The following is a 27,245-nucleotide window of genomic DNA, read 5'->3' as shown; positions in this document are numbered from 1 at the left end:
ATTTGGTGCAAAAATAATATCTTTATACAAATATCTGTGCTGTTCTTTACTGCTTCTTAAGGGCATCATAATTCACATTTATTTTCCACAGAGCAATTCTCCCTCTCAGATTTGTTACAACTTTGGAGAGAAGCTGCTGTAACTCCTGGGAATGGCTGCCTAATGGGCATTTAAAGCGTCTGCCCCATATGTGTCTGTTGGAGGGAGTGAGGCATTCTGTGGATCTGAGGTTGGGGCTCTCTGCCAGGGTACAGTGGGGACAGCAGTCGAGAACCCAGCTGCCCCTATCAAGTGGCTTGTAAATATTTAAAAAGCAGCGTCGTGGGCCCCATCTTGAGTAAAGGACTTCTTGGGGATTTTTGAAAAACAGCACAATGTTTGAATGACTCAAGATGATGAAAGGGCAGAGGGATGAGAGAGATGGGTGGTTGTTGTTGTTGTGTTTGTCTGCAGCTTCTGTATCTTCCCAGCAATAAAATGCTGGGCCTATTTATCACTGGTGTTGCTGTTTAACATCATGACACAGAGGGTATTGTTTGGAGAATGCAGGAGCTTACGTACATTTCTGAGATTCTGACAACCACTGGATGATGGGTTATAGTTTTCTAGGGCTAAATTAAGTTGTGTACAAGTCAGCAAACCGGAAATGGTCAGTTCTCAGTAGTTAGGATGGACTTGACTTTAAGATACAATATATCCTATTTTTTTTGGGTTGATCAAGACAAATAATTTTTTGGCCTTGTGGGACACGCTTCATTTTCCCCAAGGGACCAGAGACAATAGTCTCATGTTAGCATTAGTGGAAAATATAAAAGTTCAGTTTAAAGCAGTCAATGACAAATTGCTTTATATAAGCTAAGAGAACAAAAAAACCCATAGTGAATTTGACTGGGAGTAAACACACTGAAAATTGAGCATGAAGTCAACAACTGTAAGGATGTAAAAACAAAATTCATCCATCATCAGTGCACTAAAAGAAATATGACTAAGCTTGATGTCATGCAATTACTGTAGTCATGCAACAACTACACCTGATGTAGTTAGCCCTGCATGGCTCCTCCCTGTGCTAATGGTTTGTTTTGCTGTTTTGTTCTGGACATCTCGCCCTCGTCTTTCTCCTCAAGAAGTTACAGCTGCAGACATTATCCTACAGGGTGCGTTCGTGGGGGCCGCTGCATCTTTCCACAGTCATTAGTGAACATCATCAATAATAGATCTCCCTCTCTATCATGCCATCTCTGCTGCCTCCTCCCCCTGCACTTAAGCCTTGGATGCATGGTGGGCTCCGATTACTGCCGATCGATTGTGGAGGAGAGAGAGGAGGGTGAGAAAGGGAGAAGGAGGGAGTTGGGGATGGGGAGGCACTTTTCCCATGAGGCTGAGGGTTGCAAAAAACTCTGCTTTCATAACAATAACATCACATGAAGGGCAGAGAAACACAAAGACTTAGACATAGTAAGAACCCGAGGCATAATTTTATACACAAACATATTATGTCACACAACTATACTGTTGCTTGTGCACAAAATACTGCATTTCTGCCATTGTGCAGAACCTTGTGACTCAGTTTTTTATACTAGCAATTGCATTACATTTACACTGCAACCAGCTGATCACGGTTTGGTAAAGAAATTCAAAATTGTGTTGTCTATTAAAATAATAAAGTCATTTAGCATTATCAGAAAGTAAAACATTTGAAACCAAAGTAACTGGCAAGACTCTACCACATCAACATGCAGCAGTTAAGGATCATTCACCAAGTCACAGTGACATGCTGTTGGTAAGAAAATGAATATAACCATTCTTGCTCAGGTACCAGCCCAGAACTAGCACACTGCTATCGATATCAATGTGGCTGATACTTTAGTTAGCCCTATATATGTTTGGCTCAAATTCTCATGACCCACCAGTACGAGCAAAGATGGTTAACAGCTTACCTTGTCACCTGAGTCCGAGTGTTGAAGTCCAGTGAGCGCATTGACTTCAGCACTTCAATGCAGCCCATGTACTATAAAGACAAACAACCAAAACGTAGCTAAAAAAGAATTATTCACATATGGCTGCAGACAGACTCTGGTCAAGACTAACTGCCTCTTTTTCAGTTTTCATTATGAACTGGTCATGTGGTGTGTTGTGAATGCTGTAATAGTTGTTTTCAGTTGTACACAAAAATAAAAGACTCATCATATCCAAAATAGAGCATTGCTTCAAGAATTCAAAAATGGATGCTAAAATTAAAGAAGTCATTATGGAAAATGAATGAAACTATCAGGTTCCTTGGGACATAAACTAGCATTATAAAACAACAATAAACATGTATAGCAGACACTGTATTTGCAGAAAATCTTTTCAAACTTGAATTTCAGTGGCACTGCAAACCTTCTCTAAACGTAATTTCCAGCAGTGCATCATAATCTAACTCAATTCCACACGTAGGCCATTATAGTGTACTCCAGTGGCCAACAGCCAGCTGAACAGCTTCCTAATGGCTGTCAGGTTGGGGTGCTAATGGCACTGTGACTAGATTAGCAGCACCAAGAGCTCCAAATCATGAACAAACAGTAGCTTCTTAGGTCTCTTGGGGATGCTAAGAGTGTGAGTTTGTTTGCCTACTGTATGCTATCCATGCATATAAGAATGTTCTGTACTTATTAGCATATCTGTGAGACTTACAAAAAGGGATTACGACTTCATTTTTTTTGTAAAACATCTATAATATGTGCCTCTATCCATGGGAAACTGATGAAAACAAACCTTCTGCTTAACTACAAGGCATGTAGCATATGTTAATGTGCAAAGTTTCACTTAAGTAAACCAATAAGTAAACACTGTTGTCAGGTGCTGGAAGAGATACTGTGAACAACCCCTGAACCCAACTAATAGGCCCTCTGAGGAGGCGGCAGCATTCATGTTCATATCTACATGTTAATATATTGCTGTCTCTGTGCTTGTCTTGTTCATCCCATTAAAGTAAATGATAAATGGTAAATGGACTGTATTTATACAGCGCTTTGTTCCACAGTGCGTTGCACTGGCCAAAGCGCTTTACAGGAGATGATACACCTTTCACCCATTCACAAACAACATTCACACACTGATGACGAAAGGAACTCATACACAATATGGGATGTCTATTTCATAAACTCTCAACAAACTTGCTCTGTGCTACATAATTAACATCCTATCCACTCAACTGTAGCTTCCAGGATTATTACTGTCAGCAGACAGACCACACAGCAAACAAACATACACACACAGAGAGAGGACCGGAGATTAATGAGCTTCCTAACCAGATTTGGACATGGGTGGGAAGTCTTCCATATGCTTTCATTGTCACGCACTCATCTGCTGATGCAACACATCCCTTTTATCCCCATATCTGCCCTCTAATGCTTTTGGCTAAGTCGCTTGCACACCATTCCTGTGACAGGGAGACAATGAGACACTGACTTTCCAAGTACTTCTCAGAAATTTCCAAGGACTTCTCAGAAATGTAACAACACTGGCATCCCCTTTCAAACTTTCTTGCACTGTGGCTAACTTTTTTGAAAGCAGTCAGAGCAATTTTATAAGAATTTGTCAACATAGAATTCCCAGTTCTTTATCTAATATTGTCTAATTAGTAGTTTATCATTAGTAGCAATAGATGGGCAGAGAATGGACAGACAATAAGGACAGTGGGATATTACGGAACAGTATCTCTAGTGTAGATAGTAAAGGATTAGCTTTTAAGTTTATACTTTTATGCACTGTTCACTGCAAATTAGAGCACATGAGGATAAAATTAACTCAACGCAGCATGGTGGGACCTTTGTAGTAATGCCACCACTAGCATTAAAAAATCAGATATTTATAAGCTGATGAGATAATACTCTGTACCACAATGTACAGGAACAGTATAAAATAGTATAGCAGTATAGCAGTCTGTTTTTATTAAAGCTCTCCAAATGATAGCTGCTCTGGCAGCTGCAGTGCGCTGTTTGATGGTTGCTGCAATGTCCTGACTGTCACAGATGGCAGACGCTCATATTTGTGTCTTTCCCATCAAAGGGCAACTGTGTGTGGATGTGTGAGTGAATGAGTGAGAACAGACATAGAGGAAGAGAGAGCTGTGCACATTGGTATTTATGCTGTTTAAAAAATGGCACAGCGCAGCAGAAATCTACTGTCACTTTGACACTGATACATGCAGCAAGTTCTCCTCCCTGCTTATATTTACCGTTGAATTGCACATATAGCACTGCTTTAACAGCCATGAAATGCATTTTAAACTACATACAATGCAAGCTTATGGTCAAATATAGGTTGCATTGTCTATAAATATACATGGTCATAAAGTATATGGTGTATACATCCTATGGTAAATCGTGCAGCAGAACAACAAGCCTTGCTACATTCTGCACAGATTATTTCATGGCTTATCTTTCTCTACTCTGATGCTGTGCGCTATACTGACGCAGTCTCCCTCCCAGCCAAACCAAGCCATCATACGGGTCATCTAAAATGACTGCAGTACACACACAATAAGCTGTTAAAAGCTTAGTTGGATAGCTAACTGAGATATCAGTCAAATATGAAAGCACCACTTGTTATGACTCTAGCAAAGCCCTACATGGTGATAAGAACTCAACCATACTCAACACTGGACCCCTCCCATACCGATCCAAAGATCCACAGCGCATGATGCAAATGAATGTGATTAAATGTAATTGAATATAGGAATGAATGGTGCCTGTATAATACCATTAGAAAGCATGCATTGGCACCAGACTGCACTAATCAAGAGCCATGCCATTGGTGGGGGAGGGGGGGGGTAGCACTAAGAGAGGCGAAGGCAAATAGGCAGAGAGGATCACTATGGGGAGATCACTGACACTGACGTCAAGCAGTCTGCTAGGGATTGTAACCTTTTGTAAACACAAATCACAGGCAAACACTGATACAGATATCTGTTTGAAAAACAAAATGACCTTTTTGTTTAAAATCAGTATCACCTCTCTGGTGGGATAGCTAACCATCCATTTCTTAATGTAGCCTGACCTTATTTTTAATAAAATAAATAAACACAAAGACTTAGAATATTATTAAGAAATATCATTCAAGCAAATTATAACAATGAGAACTATAATAAAAATTGGAATTCACCATGTTGAGTGATTATAAAGCACACTTAATGGATAAATTCTTATAGGCTCATGGCACACATGAATGTAAACAACCCCAAAACCAACACAAAGAGCACCAGTCCAAGTATATAATGGAAGTTTATGGTCAGACATAGGTTATACACACATAAATACAATATGTGGTGCATATATCCTATGGTAAACAATGCAACACAACAACAATCCTTACTACAGTCTGCCCACATTATTTCATCTTTCTCCACTTTGATGCTCATGTGCTACACTGACGCAGTCTCCCCACACCAAGCCATCTATCTGGATTGAATTATGTATTCCCCAGCTCGCACCACATGGGCTGCATAACAAACTGCCTGGCACTGTGGTGTCCTTTTGTTTCCCACCCAGATAGAGAAACCTTAAATGGGATGATTAATATTATATGAATCTCTGGTTACTGTGAGAAGGCAGATGTTAAATAATGAACACCTGAAAAAGAAAAGTTGAGTTTTTTTCTTTTTCTGAACAGATGCAAAAAGACACAAATCCTAACTAAAGTGAATGTTTAACTCCCTTTACAATGGATATTTACTATGCATTGAGAAAGGTGCCCCTTGACTCACCCTGACAACATAAGATGCCCCTGATCCTGCAATCTTCTTGTCAGGGTGCAGCCAGCCTTGAGAGGGTTTGTGGATAAAACTGCCCTTTTGGCTGAAGTCCTCTCCACCCAGCCACATACCTTCCACTCTTGTTCTGCGATTCATTCCTAACCTGGAACTGCTGGAACTCCCGGGGCTTGCCATGACCTCTGCTGCCCCAAATCCGTGCACCCCTGAACTGGCAGAGTTTGCCACTGCTACTGCTCTCTGTCCTCGGATAGCCTGAAGGGAACAGGGAGTGACACAACCAGGGTCACAGGAGTTAAGCACCGCTGCCAGACTGGCCACTGGACCACTAACTGAAGTTGCACCACTGGGCCTGTGTGATGCTGAAGAAGGGGAGACAGAGGCCTGGGAAGAAGCTGCTGCTGCCTTGCCCGAGTCCTTGCTAGAGCTGGAACTAGAGTTGGACGGGCTCCGGCTAAGCAGGGAGTTGGAGAACTTCCACTGGGGCATTTTAGGGATAAGCATGCAGAAGGTTGTGACAGCATCCTGTTCCCCATCCAGGCAAGGAGAGTCAGCCAGAGCTGTAGCCCCAGCAGAGGAGGAGGACCTGGTACTGGGATCCAGAGGAGGCAGAGGAGGCAGGGGAGGCAGTGGAAGGCTTGGGGAGGAGGAGGGGACCACTGGTGTGGCCACAACTTTGCCGCTCATGGCTAAGCTCTGCATCAGGTCATCGGAGGAGGTCACAGACTCATTGCGAAACCGGCCATACTTTGGCTTAAGGAGCATGCCCGGAGGAGCCGCTTGAAGCAGGAGCTGAGAGGGGGATAACTGCCAGAGGATGAAGGGGGAAAGGGTAAAGGGGGAAGGGAGAAGGGGAAGGTGTGATGGAAGAGGGAGAGAAAACTACAGAGAAAATCTTCCCGGCAGAGTCCTATATCCCTGTCAAAGTCAACTGAACGCTGTCTGGTCCTGTCTGGTTCGCACACGCGCACACACACTGCCCCACTCTCATGCCGCTCTGCTCTCTGTCTGAGCTGGCCTGCTTCCTTTCACTGTCTTAGGCAAGCTCGCTCGTTCGCTCCCAGTCTCTCTCTCTCTTTCTCTCTCTCTGGGTGATGTCATTGGGTCTATTAGCCCTGCCCTGCCCAGCTGCTCTCAGACAGTATTAGCTAAAACACATCTGCCTGAACCACCCTGCTCTCAAACACAAACACACATCAATGTTTTTATCTCACAAAATGTGAAATATTGAATTTCAAAGACATAAAATAATCATTTCCACTTGATTATTTTATGTTACTGAGGTGATAAAGATAAACATATGCAGAATAAACAAGAATTCCTTTCTCCTGCAACTTGACACAAAGTGGACATCGACTAGGTTGCCTAGTTTTTGGTTTCCTTTCTATAAATCCATCAACGTAATTTTCTGATTTCTCATAAGCATTTATTGTACCAGGCCTATCATTAGCAAAAAACTGAAATAAAAATACATGCAGAAATATTTTGCATTACATGATTAAAGAAAAACAATACAACAATCCCCACTGATGGGTCTATATTGAAACACAAAATATACATTTATTGTAAATATACATGTACACAGGCATGAATGCCTTCTAATTATTTTAGGTGTATTTTATGCATGTGTGTAGTTCAATTTGTCCTGGCAACAGACAAAAACTTAACAAAGGAAACAATGCAGCCATGCTCATGAGGGAGTACATCTATAAACATCCACCCTAACCCATCTGTCTGAATTCTCTTCCCAGCTTCCCTCCCATCCACCTCCCCAGAGAGCAATCAGCCATCTCAGCACCATCCTTTTAGCTCCTAATTTGCACCCTCCCTCATCTCTTGTCTAATTCTCATGCAACTGTGTTTTCTCATGTTACACAGAAGTAGCATAAGGTACAGTATGCATCATCGGTCAGAATTCTCACTGTAAAGCTCAAAGTGGGTTAAGCAGGGCTTTGCACTGCACAACTTTTTTTTTTCTAGTTGTCAATACATGCACACAGTTACTATAAGAGTGAGTATAATAAGTTATTAAAAAGAATGCAGATGTCCGGAATGACCCAAGATGAAAGGTTACCCGGCATATTGGAAAAATAAGAGAAAACTGACAATCATTGTGAGAACAGAAGCAAAGACTTACTGTAGTGGTCAAAAACAAACATCTGCAAATATACATACAGTATATATGAACAATGTCTGGAAAGACTGTGAAATAAGCCTATATGTGTCATGTGTTTAAAAAAAAAAGAAAGAGTAGTAATGTATGGACTAAATAATGCCACCTACACACACAAGAAAAAGCTCATTATATGTTACTATCAGTAGTAACAACTACATAGTTTTGTTCATTTCGGACAATTCTGACCAAAATATGTTCAAATTATTTATTCTGAATGTTAAGGACACAATAACATTTACAAATTAAAGGTTATTCAAAAAGGCATCAGAGGCAGAAAGCTTACACTGCAGTGTATGTCAGACTCTGAGGGGAAAACTGATGAAAATAAGATCTAGTCCAGCAAAGCTCCAGTGACTTTTACCAGAGAGGAACCACATGCTTTATAGTATGAAGTGCCTGTAGCTATGGTTGAATAAAAGGACAATTTCATTTTGCCAGTCACAGTCATAGACCACATTACCACGAACCACATGCACTGACAAACCCATGTGCACAAACAAACCACCACCACCACTGTCCTTCCACCTGGCTCCAAACAGCCAGTCACTTTTTGTTTGCTTGCTACAGAGTTTAAGAAGTTAAAAGTTTTATACAGCTATGAATAGGGCTGTGTTTTGGCAAGAATCTGGTGTAACAAAATGTATCACAATAAAGGGATTATGATTCAATATATTGTGATACTGTAAACAAGGAAACACACTGAAATTTTTTTGAACCAAAGTTTTGAAAAACTGTCATAAAACAAGCAACACAACACCATATGCATAAAATTTCATGTAAAAAGTTAATTTTCTTATGTAATCAGAACAGGGATCTGTATTTGCATTTGTAGTAGTTCCTGTAACATCCAACGACATAGCATTACTTGGCATGTGAACTATTAACACAAAATCAATACTGTGTTTGTGAGAATCCATACATTATCACAAAATGTTTTAAACTTAACACCAGGAACCTTTCCAATACAGTTTATAAAAGGATGTCAAAGCTATTTTTGGTAATTTTTTATTGTATTCAGATGTAGTGCTGTTTTACTACTAAGTATAATACATATATCTCTGAGGGTTATTCAGTGTTTTTTGTACAAGAGGTGTTTCTATAATCGATGAAATATGATTTTTTTAAGAAACATACATGGTTGAAATATTGTCTAGTACATAGCCACATTACATTGCTTTTCGTTTTGCACTTGGCTGGCAAAGTCGCAGTTTAGCAGAGAGCGAAATGAGGAGCTCTCACTGAGCCTCACTTTTCAGAAAATCTCTGGCGAAGAATCAAACCTTTTCAAGTTCATCAGATAACTTCCGTTTAAATGCCTAAGACCTATTTAAACTATATGGCTGAAAACCAAGATTATAGATGAAATGTATTTAAAGTGAGAATTTGAAGGGAAATGCACTCACTGCTGTAAACCGTGTTTTCGTATTGCGCTTTCGCGGCGAAGTGATTCATCTTTTTATGTATAGACGATTTCGATGAGAGAGCGGTTTCCTGCACGGTCCGCGTGCTGCTGTCTTGACCAATCCGGGGAATACGCGGAACCGTTGGGGTTTGAATCGTTAGCGGTAGATGACAGCAGTTTGTAAATACTGAAAGAAGTGAGCTAAGCTAACTGATTCACAGGAAATACCTTTTCGGCCTCTGAGTATCACTGCTACCACCAACTGAAGATGTCTAAAAAGCAGATGTACTATTCTGACAAGTACAACGATGAGGAGTTCGAGTACAGGTACCGCCATCGGCATTTAGTAACGTCAACGTTTTCAAAAGTCCGTGTTTGATGCTGTAACATTAGCTAGCTCCAGTGAGGTCGGTTCATGTTAAGTGAGCATGGCTCCACATAACGTTAAAATGCGCTGGAACATTAATACGTAATTTTAAAAACATCATTAAGTACCAGTATAGTAATTTAGTGTTAAGTTTTGTAACTAACGTTATACGCAACCAGACTCCCCCAGGACCATTCAACAGCTAGCCATGCTAACTTGTGCTAATGTTAAAATATGCTTGGTTTGAGTTGGTTGCGATAACGCATACCAGTAAGTGAGGCATCAAGTTAAAGTTAGCCTATGTTAAATTGGCCTTAAGTTAACGTTATTGCTTTAGAGTAATTTTGTCCTAGTAGGTTATTCTTGATTTGTCTTTCAACAGGCATGTTGTGCTTCCAAAGCAGCTGTCTAAACTGGTGCCCTCTTCCCACCTGATGACAGAAGAAGAGTGGAGGGGGCTGGGGGTGCAACAGAGTCAGGGCTGGATTCATTACATGATTCACAAACCAGGTGAGTAATCAAGGAAAAGTTCACATTTTCTGAGGCTTGTCTTAAAGCAATTCTCACAACCCCTGTGTGGAATTACACTGAAAGACCTGTTCATCCCTGTGATCATTCCTTCTGCCTGTACTGATAATGAAGGGGTCCTTTTTATTTAGCAGACCCACAAGAAATAGGAGACCAAATAAAGTGTTTGTTCCATGCCAACCTTAAGTGGGAAGCTCAAACAAAGGAACTATATAATTTTAGTGGTTTGAGTTAATGATATCAAATAGGTATTTATTTCAAAGTTAGTTGTTTTGTTTTTTTTAAGAACAAAATACCCCTTTGTGTTACCATCTGTCCACTGCAACTCAGCAGGGATATATTGTCTGGGGAAAAGGAAGGAGGGAAGTTTTCAACTTGAAACACTAACTTTTCAAGATACCCAATTTTCTTGTCACAATCTGACTGCTCAAGCCTCATTTAGCTTCAGCCCAATGCAGTTTTTCAGTAACTCTTGATGTGCAACTCATTGGCATCTGAGTATACTGTAGTATTAAGGTATACATGGAAAAATGTTAACGTATCTGTTAATAGCTTCTAGCATAACCTGTCTCATTAGACCATGTTGAAAGTAGATTGACATGGATGACAGCCTGTGTGCATTGCACTACATTGTATGTGTAACCACTATACTGTCTGGAGTACTGACAGATACTACGTCTTTGCTTTACTCTGCAGAGCCACACATACTGCTTTTCAGAAGGCCTCTTCCAAAGGATTGAATGAAAACCATCTGTAAAATACCTGCCAACGTCTTTGTTGACTTGTACTGACTTTGGGCCATGCATCTCCCATACATTTGGATGTTTCTACATATGTTCTTATGTATTGTGTAGAAAACCTTTAGCTGTTTTGTTGTATGTTCTTTCAAACTCCCTCAGTTTTTAGAGGTAATGAGAGGAATGGCTTAATCACACTGTGAATGATACTTTAACAGTATGAAGGAGAGTTTCTTGTACATTTTTAAGTGTTTCTAATGTCATTTTGTTGAAATTGATTTATTTACTGAGTGGTCAAATTTATTGTATTTTATTTTTCTTAAGATATTTCTCCAAAAGAGCATTCTGTCTTCGAACACTTATGTTTTTATCTTTACGTACATACATTTTCTAGATATTCTAAGTTTTGAATGTCATGATTGAAACAAAATAAATTTGACCTTCTTCACGTTTGGTCCTGCATATTTTCCTACTATTGCAGAATTATGTTTATATAATTTTCTTAGTGATTGCTATTCAGTCAGAAACATAGACAACTAAGGGGGTAACAAATTCTGAGTGTCTGATGCCCAGGGAGTAGGCTGGAGCCCGGGCTTTGTGAACCGTCACTTTCTCTGGACTGTAAGCTCCAGGACCGGGCTTCTTTGTGGCATTTCTAGGGAAGCTGCGGCGTCCCAGCATGGAAAATGCCGGCTGTCGGGGTAAATATATACTTGGGTCTGTGCTGTTGTACCTGCAAGGCCCTGGTGTTTTGGCTAAATCCACAGATGGGCCCCTTGTGCTATAACTACCCGAGATGGTGTAGCTTGCACTGGCTGGTTTGTTTGGGATTTGAGGGCCCATGACTGGAGGGAGACTGTACTTATTGGGAGCAGGTACTGAGTCGATGGTGCGGTAGTTTGTGCGAGAGCCCATTGTGTAGGATGGGGCTCTGCGTTGGAGGTTGCATGGTGGGGTTTTCTCAGGGCTGTGAGCACCTGGTCCAGGTGTCTGGAACAGCTCCTCTAGTGAAGAGAAAACAATATCAACTCAACACCATATGGCAGAGTGTACTCAGTAGGGTTCAGATTTTCAGTTACAAACAGCTGACACCAGGTTTCAAATGTCAAAAACATGACTTGTGCAAGTCTTTTTTTTTTTTTAACCATAACAGGGTTACACATTAGGATGTAATTATCTTTGACAGAAAACATTGACCAAAAATAACCATTTGCTTATAATGGAGGAGTAGGAGCTTACTCTGTGTTTTCATTCTGCCCAACATTGAGTATGCAGGTGTGCCATCCTTTCCAAAGCGTGTGATTTTTGCATCAACATGGTAGAGAGGCCCTGGACTGGAGTCAATGTAATACACTGCAGGGAAAGCTAACATTTACAATCGATTGAATATTATGTATTTGACAGTTTAGTTTGATCACATTACTGTTCCAAAAAAGAGTTGCTAGAGTACAGTATATTTGAGAGCCTAAGGTGAGAAGGACAATTGTGAGGTGTTGTCTCCATCTGGTGGTTATAATATGACATTACACCGTATAGGAATCATACTTCTGACTCAAGCTGATGTTTGTTAGTGCTGTCATACACACACTGAATCTTCTCATGAAGCTCTTAAGATGTATTTTCAATCATTTTATATTGCCTCCACACTACTGTTTTGAGGTTGTCTGCCCAGCCCATTCTCATGAATCTTAGTGCCTTGAGGGATTTTGACACAAGTGTACTTAGGCTCAAGGATTAGGATTCGATTGGCAAAAGACACTATATCCTGACATCTGTCCCATGGGATTCCCATGGGAATTTAACTGGTTGGTGGAGGCCAAGTAGCAATGCAGTTTTTTTATTACATATTGTTTTAATCTACTATTTAAATGTACTTTGACACCACAGGGTAGAGAAGCTGGAATAATAACAGAAGGGCTGTAGGCAGCAGAGTGGCATGGAGGAGGGAGACACCATGTCCTGCCCCCCTATCAATGGGTTTATCAGACACTGAGTTAATGCAGCTTGTAAATATATGTTTAATTAACAATCAGGTCCAGTTTGAAGTAGTAATTTCCTTTAGTTTGATGTTGGTGTAACTATACAAAGTATATAACATGTTTTGTAATGCTTCTCTTGGTGCCAGCAGTGATCAGACATACTATATCTTTGAAATCAAAATTCTGAGCAAGACAGCAGATGGACATTTAGTTACATAAATAATGCTAATAATAATAATAATAATCTCAGATAATGAGGGAAATAGAGAAGCTCACTCTTGTCACACATCCTGCCATGGAAGGAATAGGCAGGGTTAGCTGGCTTGGTGAAGTCATGGCCAATAAATCCGATGGTGGGAGGAAGCCCATAGCGTCCAGGTCCTGGGCCTGGAGACGGGGAAATGTCACAAAAGTGAAGGATCTGCACAATCTCCACATCTTATTCACAATCCCACGTACACATCATGTGCCATAAATTATATTTACAAAGTAAAAATAAGATATGCAATTAGACATGATATGGATTAATGGTTTATGATCTTCCCAGAGCTATGTATGTGTGTGTGTGTGTTTAATTTGAGTGTTTTCTCATACATGACTAAAGCCCTGACCAGGATGTTAAATTAGAAACACCTGTTAATTTGTTGATGTCACTGATTATAGATTGTTCTCAGATGTGAGATGTGAGCACAAATGTTTGCTTGCCACAAGAGAGCGGTGGGTCAAAACATCATCTATACGTATTTTCTAAATATAACATGAAAGCTTTTAGTGTGCGGTCATTTCTCTCATTTTTGATTCAATTTGTCATGGCCAGCGCCTGTCTGATAGGTGTGCACTGATGCTAAGTTAATTTAGACAAATAGCTACTATGCAGGACAATGCTGTAGGCAGTAGCACACAACCTAAGGCAGGGAAAACTACATTAACATATTAGTGTTAAATAACATGTACATAAGCAAAGCAAGTGGGAGCATTTTTCAAAGACTAGAGAGTGTCCTCGCACATATGCACACTGACAAAATCCTCCTTTCTGTTCAAGTCTGTTCCCATTTTCAATCATGGAATAATACATAACCAGGTGAATGTAACTAATTATACTGAACCCTGTACATGTGGATTGACATATTCAGTAAAAGTAGCCTTAGATTTTCATTGATTAACTTACCTTTTTCTCTTCCTGCAATTACTGGATGTTTTTTCTCCATTGGACTCTGATGGACGCTTCAGAAATCACTCAGTGGTAGCAGTGCTACAGAAATAGGTCAGTCACAACAAGAAGCTGGCTAAAGAAGTAACTGACCATATTAAATCTGCATAAACCTAAAGACTTTTTTTTTTTAACATCTTACCACTCTTCTTTAGACAAAATGAAGGCAGGTTCAATATGTGGATATTCAAACCGTCAGCAGATGAGTGTCAGAGCACCACACACCTTAATCCATCTCCACCTCCAGATATCATATTAATGTTTCTCCAGGATCCAGCATTACATGTGACTTAGCTGTCACTGAAACCCCGAACCTCGGATGATCCTGAATCAATCCCTAATTTTCTCTGGAACAGTTGGAAAACATGAGACACATAACACTTATTAAAGTGTCAGCAAAAGAGCTGATTCTACACTAGATGGGCTTTTATCTCTTCGTTTGTCCCTTTGTCCAAAGGCTCCATCTGCAGTGGCTCAGACAGGTGAGCAGCCCTTCCTCCACAGAGCTAGATGTATACTATAGGTGCACTCAGCTGGTACTTAGGAACAATGTCATCAATCCAATTCACTCTCATGTAATGCTAGCTCACCCCCCTGTAAACCATGAAACCATAATCCCCCTGTCCCTCCTCTGTTTTCACTCTTTCTGCTCATTGCAGTGTGGAGATGCAACATCACTCATCAGCTAAGCATGTAGTTGCCACAGAAACCGCTGTGGATAGTTTGCTGCAGCAGGTCCCCTGTACTGCTGGCTTATGGGGAACAAAGGTGTCCCATTTGGAATGGATCGGTGAATCACACCATCTCTAGTCTGAACTTGAAAGTTTTTGTGATGGTTCATAATGTCTACCTCAAATTTTATATTAAATTAACTACTGACCAGTGATAGAGAGAATTCATACAGTTTCTATATACATTTTCTTCATCCAGACACACACACAGTCCCAACACAGATCTGTGGTGATATGCGGTGCAGTAAATGGATCAGTTACACACTGACCACCCTCACTCAGCATGCTCCATTTATCTAGTCATAACCTCCCAGCATACAGCTGGGAATAAAACTAGCAACCCTCTGGTTTCTTATCTTTAACTTAAGGTCAACCTGACTGCCCAGTTGTAGTTACAGTTTAGCTCCTTTTTCTCCTCTAAACTCAGCGATGGTTTGTAGCTGGGATATGAAAGACATGTTTAAGGACTTGAGTTGCTAGTTGCCAGAGGCCACAGTAACAGAAAGGGTCAACAAGTGATGGGGGCAGAAAATAAACATTAAACTTTAACAGGCCATAACTCTCCCCTGGCTGCTGCTGCTTTAGTAACCGAATCTGTTGGTGGTGGTAACACAAACACATACCATCCGATGCACGTCTAAACTTAGAGGTGTATGCAGTATGTACATACTCATATACACATGTATATGCTTTCTGTCTCTAACACAAACACATGCCAGGGGGGTCAGAGAGTCCGTTTTCAAAGCAGGGGGCCCTCTGAAGCAGCAGGGGGATACTGTAATACAGCTCACTGCTGACAGGAAATTATCTCCAGACTTAACTCTGAAAGGAAATGGAGCAACATAGCATTCATAAAGGACTGCAGCTAATCTGCTAATGGAGCACTTGCATGTACTGTGCTGTATGAGATGGCCCTGTTTTAAAGAGTGGCGAGGGTTACTGTGTTGATTTCTCACAAAGTGTGGTAGCAAAATGCAGAAGCCATGACTTAAAGCCAGGCAGTCTGACCAGACACATGGGCAAGGTCTTGTCTGCCTTTAATCACAGCATCAAAGTTTGCATGTGTAAAAGCAACAAAACCAAAAAGCCTCAAATGTATACAAATTTTATTCTCATTTGTTTTAAAAAGCACAATATCTGATATGAATCTGGGCTGCATTTAATCAAATCTGGTATATTTAGAAAAATTCAAACTCTTGATTTTTAAGTTGATTGCTTCATAAATCAAAAGTCACACACACACACACACACACTCACACACACACACACACACACACACACAAACATGATAGCTTATGAACTGTATAATCAAATCTCAAGGTAGTACGGTTGAAAGGTGACTTGAGAGTAGGTGATGCTGGTGTTTTGGTATGAGAGTTTCAGAAACATGTGAGCTGGTGCGTCCTGGTGCACCTGTGCTCGACACATCTGTCATAACTGTGAAGTCCACGGTTTGAGTCGGCCAGAGGCCTTTGTTGCATGCCGGTTCCCCTCCCTCATGTTTCCTGTCAATCTCTTCTACTGTGCTGTCTCAATGGAAAACAGCTCGTGTTTCCGTAAAGCATATGGTTAGCACGTCTTTCTCCACCAGGATGCCAGCACAAGAATATCATAATTGGGTTAAAGCTTCCTATGGAAAATAAAAGCCTTTGATAACACATACTGCATCTCTTGTTTGTACTGAAAGAACCATAAAGGTAAAAAGTTGACTGTGTGAGTGGGCAATGACAAAAAAATAAAAAATGATAGGACCTCTAGCTACAAATAAATACCACAGATAGAAAATATAATAAAATATTTTGCTTACAGTCAGGTGTAATTACAAACATAAATACTTGATTATTTGTTCTAGTGATTATACTGTAAAGGCAGTACACTGAATAACAAAGATGCTATGGGGCCTGTTGGTGACTAGAAGTTTGGAGGAAGAAAAAAGTCTGGAGGACACTAGCTTAATAACAATCACACACAGTCACATCAGACCCACACAAACATATAAAATGATTTTCTCTGACTCCATTCAACCCAATCTGACACCAAATAACACACTCTCACACCAAGTCACACTTTCCAGAGTCCACCACTTCTTCGTTTCAGGCCGAGCAAGTCTCTCTTCTCTTTCCATTCACTAACATATTCACAAATAATGTACAATTTGGAGGTGGGGATGGTTTCACTGTGTGAGGGTTTCTGTGGACGACAGGAGAACAGAACAAACTTTCATTAAATATCATCTCACAAACTGTTAAACCATCTTTCACTGGACAATATAAAATTGTAATCAACACATGTGGAGAGACAATGTTATTCAACTACAGCGGCTACAGTCGTAAATAGGTCCATCTTTACCATTATTATCAAGGACTCAGTTGTGTAATTGAGCATGAATAAGTATCTATCTGCACCTGAACATAGTCCTCAACAAATGCATACCCCTGTGTGGGCAATGTTTGCCAAAAGTGATTTAGTGTATTCATTTGATTGGTTAGGGAAGTCAGAAAGTAGTATAGTAGTACAAGTAAAATATTTTTGGTTGCGGTACTTTTGTGAGATTTGTTGACATTAATAAAAATATGGGACAGCTCCTGTTTTATCCAAGGCAAGGCTGGATCCTTATACTTATTCAAAAAGACAGTACACTAGAAAAACTCCAGAAAAAAGTGTGAGGAAAATAAAACAAACAATGATAATGCTGCTCATACCATCGTTCAGGGGTGTTTTTTGTGTCCAGTGTGTATAGCTGGGTATCTGCCGGCAACAGCACCACCTGCTCTACATCCTCCCCATCTTCAGGAAGGTCAAAATGGTCCCCCCCCTTTGCATCAGAAAGGAAAGGCTCCGAATCTGTGTCATATTCATAGGAGTAGTAGGACACCTCTGCCATGGACCCCTGCTCCTCTTCACCTGGACACATCGGGGGTGGGGTGACAAATACAGACAGAGTAAACCAAATGAGAGCCTGCACAGATAAGGCTTTGATTACAATCTGAGATTACAATCTGAGAGGTATATAGTGAATAAAACTGTATTATCTTTATATAGATAAAAAGTTAACAATCCCCAGATTGAATTATTTCATAAAGGTCCACCCTGTGAATGCACCACTAAAGAATTAACATTGATGCAGAGGACCAAAGGTTATTACACTCTCTTAACTTGTTCATCATGAAAACCTTCTCCAGTGAGGACCAGCGGCCTTCAGTACCTCTATTAAAATGCCCACAGCTTGTTTGTCAGGGGCTATAAGAAAGCCCAGAGCTGGTATTCAAAGGTTGCGTGCCATGGAGACTTACTATCCAGTGCATCTCAAAGTCTTCTGCAGCAATACCCCATAAATGACAGTAGGGGTCCTTCCATACTTGAAATGTTCTCCCATGCTACTTCAAAATCACTATTTTTACATGAGTGAATGGCTTCATTAAACATAATACATTTTACACTTGCACTTATTATGTTCAGATTTAGCTTCTTTAAAGCTTGGAGTACATATTGGACTTTATGCAACATCAACAGTTTCCTGATAAAGGGGACCTTTTGGGGCATGTCATACCCCTCTTTCTCCCCATGTTTCCTATCTCTCACTATAAAGATTATAAAATAAATGTCCAAAAATCTTTTTTAAAAAGTTAAAAGTTGAATTACATGACTACACATTAAGGCAAATATCCCTACATGAGGCTGGAAAGTCTGCATGTCCATAATATTGCATGCACTCCTCTGGTACAAGTTCACTAATGAGACAAGTCTGCACAGGGAAGCTAATTCCAGAGCTTCAGCTTCCTCCACTGTTTCAGTTGAAACTGTCAATTCCTTGGCACAATTCACCTTCACCTATTACACTCTGTGGACTTAGCGGGCATGTCTTCAACACTCTAATGGTTTACAATGACAGTGTTTTTACAGTACTTATTCAAACTTATCAGCCCAGGGTTATCATATTGTAGATGACTGTTTGTGTGTCTGGGGGCGTATTTGCCTGTGTGAGCCTGCATCAGGTTAGTGTGTGTGTGTGTGTGTGTGTGTGTGTGTGTGTGTGCAGTCATCTCAAAGACTTTAGATATTCCTCAGTCCACAGTTCGACATATTGTCTATAAATAGAGATGATTTGGTGTTGTGGCTACTCTGAATAGAAGTGGGCACCCAGCCAGGATCACAACGCAGAATGCTCAGTGAGGTAAAAGAGAACCCTAGAGTAACAGTTAAAGACTTGAAGGATTCACTAGAGCTGGTGAACATCTCTGTTCATAAGTCAATCATATGCAAAATACTGAACAAGCATGGTATGCATGGCAGGACACCAAGGAGGAAGCCATTGCTCTCCAAAAGTTACATTGCAATGGACAATGACCCTAAACACTGAAGTGTTTTACCATCTTAGAAATATTGTGTTTGTCGATATTTGTGACTTTAGTGAAGATCAGATCACATTTCATGACCAATTTATGCAGAACACCAGGAAACTGCAAACAGTGCTATTACAGTCACGGCCAAAAATATTGGTACCTCTGCATTTCTGTCAGCTGACGCATCACTTCTCCCAGAAAATTGTTGCAATCACAAATTATTTGGCATTCTTGTGTTTATTTCTTTTGTTTGCATTGGAACAACACAAAAAAGACCACTGTTCTTTTGCCAACTGCTCCAGGTCTCTCAGATGTGAAGGGTTCCTTCTCCCACCTGCTGTTCTGATATCTCTCCACAGGTGCTCTATGGGGTTTAGATCTGGACTCATTGCTGGCCTCTTCAGAACTCTCCAGCACATTGTCTGAAACCATTTCTTGTGCTTTTTAAAGTTTGGGTCATTGTCCTGCTGTAAGACCCATGACATCTGACGGAGACCCAACTTTCTGACACTGGGCGCTACATCCAGTCTTGACATCCAGACATCCAGACATCCAGCGGCAAAGCAACTCCAAAACATCAGTGAACCTCCACTGTGTTTGACTGTAGGGACGTGTTCTTTTCTATCAAGGTCTCATTTTGTTTTCTGAAAACAAAATCGAATGATGTGCTCGACCAAAAGGCTGTATTTTAGTCTCATCTGTCCACAGGACATTCTCCTAGAAGGACTGCGGCTTTCTCAGGTACGTTTTGGCAAACTCCAATCTTGCTTTTTAATGTTTCTGTGTCAGCAGTGGGGTCCCTCTGGGTCTCCTACCATAGTGCCCCTTGTCATTCAGATGGAAACAGGTAGTACCACGTCCAGGGTGATTAGCTACAGAGCCATGGGCTGTAAACATCTTGGCAATGTTGCGCACATTGGACACAGGAACAGCCAGATCCCTGGAGATGGACTTGTAGCTGTGAAGTTGTCCATGCTTTTCCACTGTTGTAGTTCTCAAATCCTAAGACAACCCTTTGCCAACACAAAGGTTGAGTCAACTTTTCTTCATTTTAACTGGTTGCAAGTGTGATTTCTGTATTGCCAGCACATGTTGATTGCTACAGGTGAGTTTTGCTACAAATTTAAAGGAGCATCACGTGCTTGAAATATAATTATTTCTGATGATTTTGAAAAGGCACCATTAATCTGTCCGGTCCATTTTTGGAGATCTGTGTGGAATGTATCAGATTTGGCTTTTTTTTTTTAAATCTACTGTTTTGTGCTGTTCCAATGCAAACGAGAAATGAACATGAGAATACCAAAGAACTGGTGATTGCAACAATTTATAGATAGATATATATGTGTGTGTGTGTGGCCTTGTTTTTCAATACTTGTGTGGCCCAAAATCCATGAGTTACTATCTTCGTGGGGACTGGAGGCTGGTCCCCACAGCGTAGTTGAATTTTATTAAAACGATGGGGTGTAAGCTTAGAGCAAGTGTAGACTTTGGTTAAGTATTAGGGTTAGGGTTAGGGTTAGGCAAGTAGAAGTTCTGGTTCGGTTTTAGGGTAAGTGTCCTGGAAATGAAAGTAAGTCTATGTAGGGACCCAGTAACTGACAAAAACAAAGATGTGTGTGTGTGTGTGTGTGTAACAACATTCCTTTGGTGAGTAGCTTTTGTACTAGGGAGACCTTTGACTGAGAGCAGCTACCAGGAACTGCAGGCTGAGGAACAAGTCAGTGCAGGCTGTGCCACATCACAAACACACCTGTACACAACTCAGACATCCACACGGGCAGACTTTGATTTTATATATCAGTAATAGTTTGCACATTGCCACATACAGTCATGCAGATCCACACAAATCATGCATGTAAATATACACATTTCTGCAGTTTGGGAATGACTGGAGTACCTTTTTTTGTTTTCACTGCCAAATGCAAGACAACTACATGCCCCCTCCACATGAAGCCAAACATCCTATCAGGATGCCTCTTCTTGCCGGGGCAGCCGATCTGAGTTCATGGCAGAGCAACACTCAAGCCTGCGGGGTGAAACCTATCCACCTATTTATCATACTGATTCTAGACGTGATGTGATGGCAGGGGAATGTGCTGCCACAAACCCCACCTACATATTTACTTTCCTCTCCTCATCCCTCGTTTCTTTCAACTCTGTTCTTGCGTTTTCCTTTCTTCTTTCATCTTATCTCTTGGTCATCATTCTTTTAAGATACCCCCTCCCCCCTTTTTACCGTTTTACCACATATTTACATCTCTTTGTTTATCACTCTTTCTTATTCCTGGCCTTGTGACCTCCTATTCTCCATATTATAAAAATTAACACATGCCTGAAATTTGCACATGCCAATGTCGAGTGGCAATATGCCTGAAATCTCAGCTCTCTACCTTTACATTCAGCTAACAAAGAAGCAAAGATTGAGCTATACACAAACTAGATTCCTATAAAAATCCAAGTTGCAGTAGTGTGACAGCACATGTAAACACGCTACAAACACTAGCTTTGCTGCTGGGTATGACTGGCATCAGCAGGCAAATACAGAGTGAGATGAGACATGGAAAAATTACAAGTGCAAATGCAATGCATAGTGTACAGAGAAAGAGGGGAAAGGCACGGTAGATGAAGTTACCTGTGTGTACAGTCACTGAGGGCTGCTCAGTTTTCTGGCTTCTTATTGGTTGCCCGTCCTCCACTGTGGTCTCTGCTGGAAATACAAACACACACATTAGATTATTCATAGCTTTGCAGCTGCTTCTGAACCTAAAAGAAAAAATAGTAATGAATTAAACTGAGTTTCAGTGTTGTACAATCTAAATATTGCACAGTAGCATTATCCACCTCACTGAGCAACACCTCTTGGCCAAACAATGGTGTAGTCTCAGAGGCCTGCATTAAAATCTTTCCAAAAATAGCAGGGGGCTAAACAATGGTCATGGGGCCCATTTGTGGAACAAACTGTATCTTTTTCCTTTACATAAAGGGGAAATGGTGCCATGAATGTCCCCAATGCATACACAAACAAACAAGGTCTCAGAACTCTAATCAAAAATATGACACTGTTGATGATCTACACAGTACAAACCACTTAGCACAAACTGAGGTATTTTCCCATCAAAGATTTGTCTATGCTTTTTCCCAATCTGCTCCACAACATGAAGGCTCCTTTGTTGTTGGGCTGTGCGTCGGAAAGGAATGTGACAGGGATTTCAAAGGGCTGGACAAAAGCACTCTGTTATTTGCAGAGAGCCCTGTAATACAGCAGAGAGCATGAGAGGGTGTGTGTGTGGGTGGGAGGGCGGCTGGTGGCTCTTCTCAGAAAACTCATCCAGTAATCAGCTCAACACCTGAACGGCTGTTTCCACAGCTCAGATCACAGCACACACAGGTAGCCTTATACATGCTTTGCATGTGAACGAACACACACACACAATGGGCATACAGATGATATAGCAGAGCAACTTCTCCAATAAAATACACAAGTTCTTTCGAACACACTCATACAGAGACACTCCCCTAAAGGGAGATCAAGTGGAATATGCTGTAAATGTTGATGAGTTACAATTTAAATACTGCATTGTTGAACAGGATACAGTTAATATTGGCTTCTTGCAAGCTATTTCCTGCTCTAGACCTAATCTTCTATATTTCACTAAAATAACATTGGATACACACAGAAATACTAGATAAGAATCAGCAGTGTGAGATTGTGGCTGTTTCTTGTTGGGAGGGGTAGTTATTTAGTTCTGTTTAGCCCTACCATTCAATTAGCAAGTGACATATCCAACCTGCCACACTGATCAGAGAAATATGTTGTTTTAACAGTTGTCCCTGTATGCAGATTTACAATAACTAGATAAATAATTAATTAAAGTAGAAAGATCACATCCCCAGTCTTAAGCCTGCCTACTAAGCCCTATAGGTTGACTGATTCTCCAACCTGCAGGCCTGTTTGAATTTTTGAACAAATCTGAGATGTGCGTGGAAATTCAGAGGTCTGAAACCAGTAAGACCAAAGTCCAGTTGACGGCGATGAAAGAGCTCTTACTGTGAGGACACTGGGACAGTGGAATCTGCTTGATGCGTGTCCCATTTCGACAGGCAAACACCTCCATCTGACACTGGTTCTGGTACACCTGTCTGTCTGATCCACAAACTGGCTCCCCATCATAACCACAGTCCCTGTAGCAAGTGCAACGCTCAAACTGATCCTCCTCTAGACAGCCAAACACATTGTTGCACTGATTCACCTGCACAAAACCTGCAAAAAAATAATAAACCAAAACAAATCTTTAAGAAACTGTGTATGTTTAAGAGCAGAGAAAATAGATCAATCTTACCAATCCACTGACTGGTTGAACTCTCCACCTCATTGCAAGTAGGCCCATCACACAGTTCCCGTGCTAGCGGACTGCTCTCACTGACATTGTAGAACCGGGTGGCCTCAAAGGCTGCGCAGCAAGCAGACATCAACACACATAAAACAGTGATGACCTTCATCATAACTAACATTAAAAAATTCCAATTTCCACAAAAAAGATGCCACTTCATAAATCATGGTGAATTAGATGGTTTTCCTACATTGTAACTTTAAAGAGCAGTACTTGAACTATTCATCGGAGGCACACCTGGTTCGTAGTAGTCATAGATCTTGACCGGAACAGGTGCTGTCTTGCCCACAATGTATTCCCTGACAGCTTGGAAAGTCACGCACGTTGTGCACTGACTGGGGATCTAACAAGGGGCAGAAAAGACACCCAGAAATGCAGGCACAATGAAGCTGATGCTAATATGAATGACACTTTTACACAAACTCAAAATACTCCTCAACCTTGTGCAACCATTGGTGAGTAAGTTTCTCCTCATTCACTATCACTACAGTGTGTTTTCACATGTCCAAACCACTCACTGACACACCACTGAGGAATATTGATTAAACTCACCTCATCAAAATAGAGCAACACTTTTCTCCCATTCAGCTCGTATCTCTTCAGACCCACTCTCTTGTCCATCAACAGCTGTGGAGGAAGACACAAGTAAACCAGGCTCAGTATGTAGAAAAACAGACACACAATGGGACTACACTCTACTGTGTGCAGAATGTAGAGTCAGACTTAAAGATTTGAACATGGCTTAGTCTTAGAATTGGTTTAGAATATTGTCTGTGAGAGTGCGTGTCATTAATATTCTTTGTGAAAACATATGGTGGGATCCTACACAGCAGTCTCTAGCATTACCTTGTAAGAACCTAATGTCTGAAAACAGCTGAACATGTAACATGTCAACTTTATATTACTTTAAGATAGTAATAGATAAACAAAGCACAACTGGATTATTTAAATCAAAAGAATCTCCACAGATCTGTCCTTGTATATAACTGATTTATAGAACAAAATGAGAACATGACATGTAGTCAAACCAGCTGTATATCTGATTCCGGCTAATATAAATGGGTATACATGTTAGTCATGGCCACAGACATAAACAGTTGTCAGCACCACAGTGGCCTGGACAGCTCCACCTCCACTAATCAGAGTTTACTATTCACAGAAGATTAAATATGAAATATAACAAAACATGTAACAAAAACCCGGAATGACTACAGTAACCTTGGGTTAACATATCTTATATCATAAGATATCCCACAAGCCATTTGGACTTGTTGATACTGAGGGGCATCCCATTTTGCACAACCCATGTCACCAGTAATAAACATGGCTAGGCTTATAGTAGTTGAAATCAACATGGGATCATAGCTTTCCTCTGGGATCACTGTGAACCTTGTCCACAAATATCTAGTTGGTGTAAATGTTGAATGTTTTAAATGTATAAATGAGCAAGTTGTTTAGTACAAATGTGAGTGTACATAGAGAGCTAGCAGAGATAAATCTCCTCCATAGGGAGATATTTCATTCTGTCAAAGGTGGCAGCCTTTAGACAGCAGGGGTTTATGAGGTGCTGCTGTGGTAGCTCCCAGTCAGTCATCAGACTAATCTTTCATAACTACATGATCCATGTAAATGAATCTGGAAGCCAAGGCTGTCACCATAAAGTAGAGGAATATAATTGGCAGTCCAAGAAGCAGCAGAAAAACTACACGGGAGGCCAGCAGGAGCATACATGTTGTCTCCAATCTGTACCTCATGAGACCCAGTGAGATGTGTGTGTTTGGTTATATGGCCCGTTTGGCCTCCAGCCCTAAGACGGGGCCTGGACTGTGATTCTCTTATCACACGTAAAAACCACCATAAAACTGACCCTCATCTTAATGACCACTCTCAGATATAAACACATGTACACACACAAACACGTGAAATATTTTCATACTGTTCATGTACAAAACACACAGCAGTTAGTGGACATGTCCCCATGTGAAGGAATAATGCCCATGTTCAAAGTATATGTGTATTTGTTCAAGGAGGCATCCTGTGGGAACCTGAACATGTATAGGTAATTCTAGAGTCTCCAGAGGAAACATTAGGAGTCAGATAAATTCCACGATGCACTGCTTTTTGTCAAATAACCTCCATATCTCCTTCTCTTTCTACAGGCCTTTCAGTTTGGCCACTTACATTACTACTTAGCCTGCCTCTCTACCAGAATGCAGTAAAATGTGTTTGTTTGTTAATGCGATTACCTACCCTTTCTAAACTTTCAACATCTGCTTGGAAACCGGAAATCATGGGAACTTCTATGACGGCCATGTTGGATGAGCCTGAATGGAGCCACCTAGGCAGTGAGTCAGAGTCAGGATGAAGACAGGGTGTTGTTAACAGTAGAGCTATGCGTATGGGTCAGCTTCTTTACTTGTATGTAGAATCTGTGTTCTACCTGGCACAAACTTCTAGGGAGATGTGAAAGTCCATTTTGTCCTGGTGGGCTGAAGGGTCGTCATCATCAAGGGGCGCCCGCCGCTTTCGGTTGAGCTCAGAGCGGTTATCAGCACGGCTCCGGGAGCGTGAGGGAGGATGACGGGAAGATGAGGAGGAGGAAGGGGGCTTCAGGTGTCGCTCCTGAAAAGGCTCTTTCAGGTCCACCTTGAGCTGGAAGGCTGGCTTGGATACTGGATCAGGTACGTTGTAAGACACATCAATCTACAGACACACAGAGAGCAGCCGGTGTACAGTACTTAGGAATGTTACCCATGAAACTTGAGACTAAATGCTCAAAGAGAGGAGTTTGATTTCATCGCAAAAAAATAAAAATCATGTAATCATGGTACTCAGCTATGAAACTAGTTTTTCATATGGCTCTAGGAATGGCAGATCGAGTCTGTCAGACGGTCAGCTGGTCTACCATTTTGGTCCAAACTAAAATATTGCAACATGTTGTACATTTATCACCCCCGGAGAATAAAACCTACTGACTTTGCTGATTCCTGACTTCTCCTTCAGTAGGTAAATATTTGAGACTTTTAGTGAAATATCTCAGCAGCTCTTGGAAGAATTCCCAAGGAATTTGGTACAGTTATCTATGGTGCCCAGAAGGTGAATCGTAATGACTATGGAGATCCCCTGGCTTTTCCTGTCATGCTTCCAGCAGGTCAGTTTTTTCAGTTTTATTGCAAAATATCTCAGTCTATTAGATGGATTGGCACCACATTTTCTGACTTTTCCTCTACTGCCACAAAGAGGTTCCATTTTGTAGACATTGACATGTCCCAACTAATGGCTATGACAAATAAGTTGGGACAGATTCATGTAGCTCCTCAGGATGATTTCTAACTTTGGCAAACCCATAACTTTCAATGTAATGCTATAATGAAGTCAAATTTCATGACTTACTTTGGTATAAATACCTGCAAAACTAATGACATTCCAGTCAACCCCAACTGAACTTGCATCTAGTGCTAATTAGCGAATGTTAGCCTGCTGATGTTAGCATTTAGCTTGAAACAACACTGTGCTTAAGTACAGCTTCACAAAACTGCTAGCATGGCTGTAGACTCCAAGTCTTGTTATATTTTCTCTTTGTTATTCAAACATTAGGTCTTGATTATTATTGGGCTCCCAATAATTCG

At 40.9% G+C, this 27,245-nt stretch overlaps 5 protein-coding genes across 7 annotated transcripts in view; 1 reads left to right on the top strand and 4 right to left on the bottom strand.

Moving 5' to 3' along the window:
• LOC109964050 (SHC-transforming protein 2-like) overlaps positions 1-9,419 on the bottom strand; it is an 18,031-nt gene extending 8,612 nt beyond the window's left edge. Inside the window, exons 1-2 of one of the 2 annotated variants that reach the window (XM_020607074.1) lie at positions 9,332-9,419; positions 1,938-2,008 (exon numbers count right to left, since the gene is read on the bottom strand). In XM_020607074.1, coding sequence (XP_020462730.1) covers positions 1,938-2,005 — 68 coding nt within the window. In that variant the 5' untranslated portion in view covers positions 2,006-2,008; positions 9,332-9,419. Of the gene's footprint in view, positions 1-1,937; positions 2,009-5,746; positions 6,177-9,331 lie in introns of those variants that run through there. The other variant, XM_020607073.1, reaches the window with a different exon arrangement.
• LOC109964033 (putative protein TPRXL) lies at positions 5,983-6,838 on the bottom strand. The gene is made up of 2 exons (XM_020607044.1): positions 6,105-6,838; positions 5,983-6,007 (listed from the first exon to the last, which is right to left on the bottom strand). The coding sequence occupies exons 1-2, from the start codon at positions 6,515-6,517 to the stop codon at positions 5,983-5,985; spliced, it is 438 nt and encodes a 145-aa protein (XP_020462700.1). The 5' UTR covers positions 6,518-6,838.
• Positions 9,420-9,483: 64 nt separating the features above from the next.
• cks2 (CDC28 protein kinase regulatory subunit 2) lies at positions 9,484-11,275 on the top strand. Its single transcript, XM_020607079.1, has 3 exons — positions 9,484-9,657; positions 10,080-10,207; positions 10,922-11,275. The coding sequence occupies exons 1-3, from the start codon at positions 9,599-9,601 to the stop codon at positions 10,963-10,965; spliced, it is 231 nt and encodes a 76-aa protein (XP_020462735.1). The 5' UTR covers positions 9,484-9,598; the 3' UTR covers positions 10,966-11,275.
• Positions 11,109-14,566, bottom strand: cimap1d (CIMAP1 family member D). Of its 2 annotated transcripts, none has more exons than XM_020607075.1 (5): positions 14,294-14,566; positions 14,110-14,193; positions 13,218-13,328; positions 12,202-12,327; positions 11,109-11,966 (listed from the first exon to the last, which is right to left on the bottom strand). In XM_020607075.1, exons 2-5 carry the CDS (start codon positions 14,147-14,149, stop codon positions 11,479-11,481), a joined length of 765 nt encoding a protein of 254 aa, XP_020462731.1. In that variant the 5' UTR covers positions 14,150-14,193; positions 14,294-14,566; the 3' UTR covers positions 11,109-11,478. The 2 variants fall into 2 exon arrangements, with proteins under 2 accessions (XP_020462731.1, XP_020462734.1); XM_020607078.1 differs by having other exon boundaries at positions 12,202-12,315; positions 14,294-14,564.
• Positions 14,567-15,976: 1,410 nt separating this feature from the next.
• cpamd8 (C3 and PZP like alpha-2-macroglobulin domain containing 8) overlaps positions 15,977-27,245 on the bottom strand; it is a 42,168-nt gene continuing 30,899 nt past the window's right edge. Inside the window, 9 exon segments of the mRNA XM_020607036.1 lie at positions 15,977-17,072; positions 17,585-17,786; positions 21,858-21,932; positions 23,274-23,486; positions 23,566-23,676; positions 23,854-23,959; positions 24,169-24,243; positions 25,867-25,954; positions 26,057-26,319. Coding sequence (XP_020462692.1) covers position 17,072; positions 17,585-17,786; positions 21,858-21,932; positions 23,274-23,486; positions 23,566-23,676; positions 23,854-23,959; positions 24,169-24,243; positions 25,867-25,954; positions 26,057-26,319 — 1,134 coding nt within the window. The 3' untranslated portion in view covers positions 15,977-17,071.

Source organism: Monopterus albus, unplaced genomic scaffold, assembly GCF_001952655.1.
Source record: "Monopterus albus unplaced genomic scaffold, M_albus_1.0 scaffold83.1, whole genome shotgun sequence".
NCBI classification, from domain to species: domain Eukaryota; kingdom Metazoa; phylum Chordata; class Actinopteri; order Synbranchiformes; family Synbranchidae; genus Monopterus; species Monopterus albus.
This window is presented reverse-complemented; position numbering and strand designations above follow the sequence as displayed.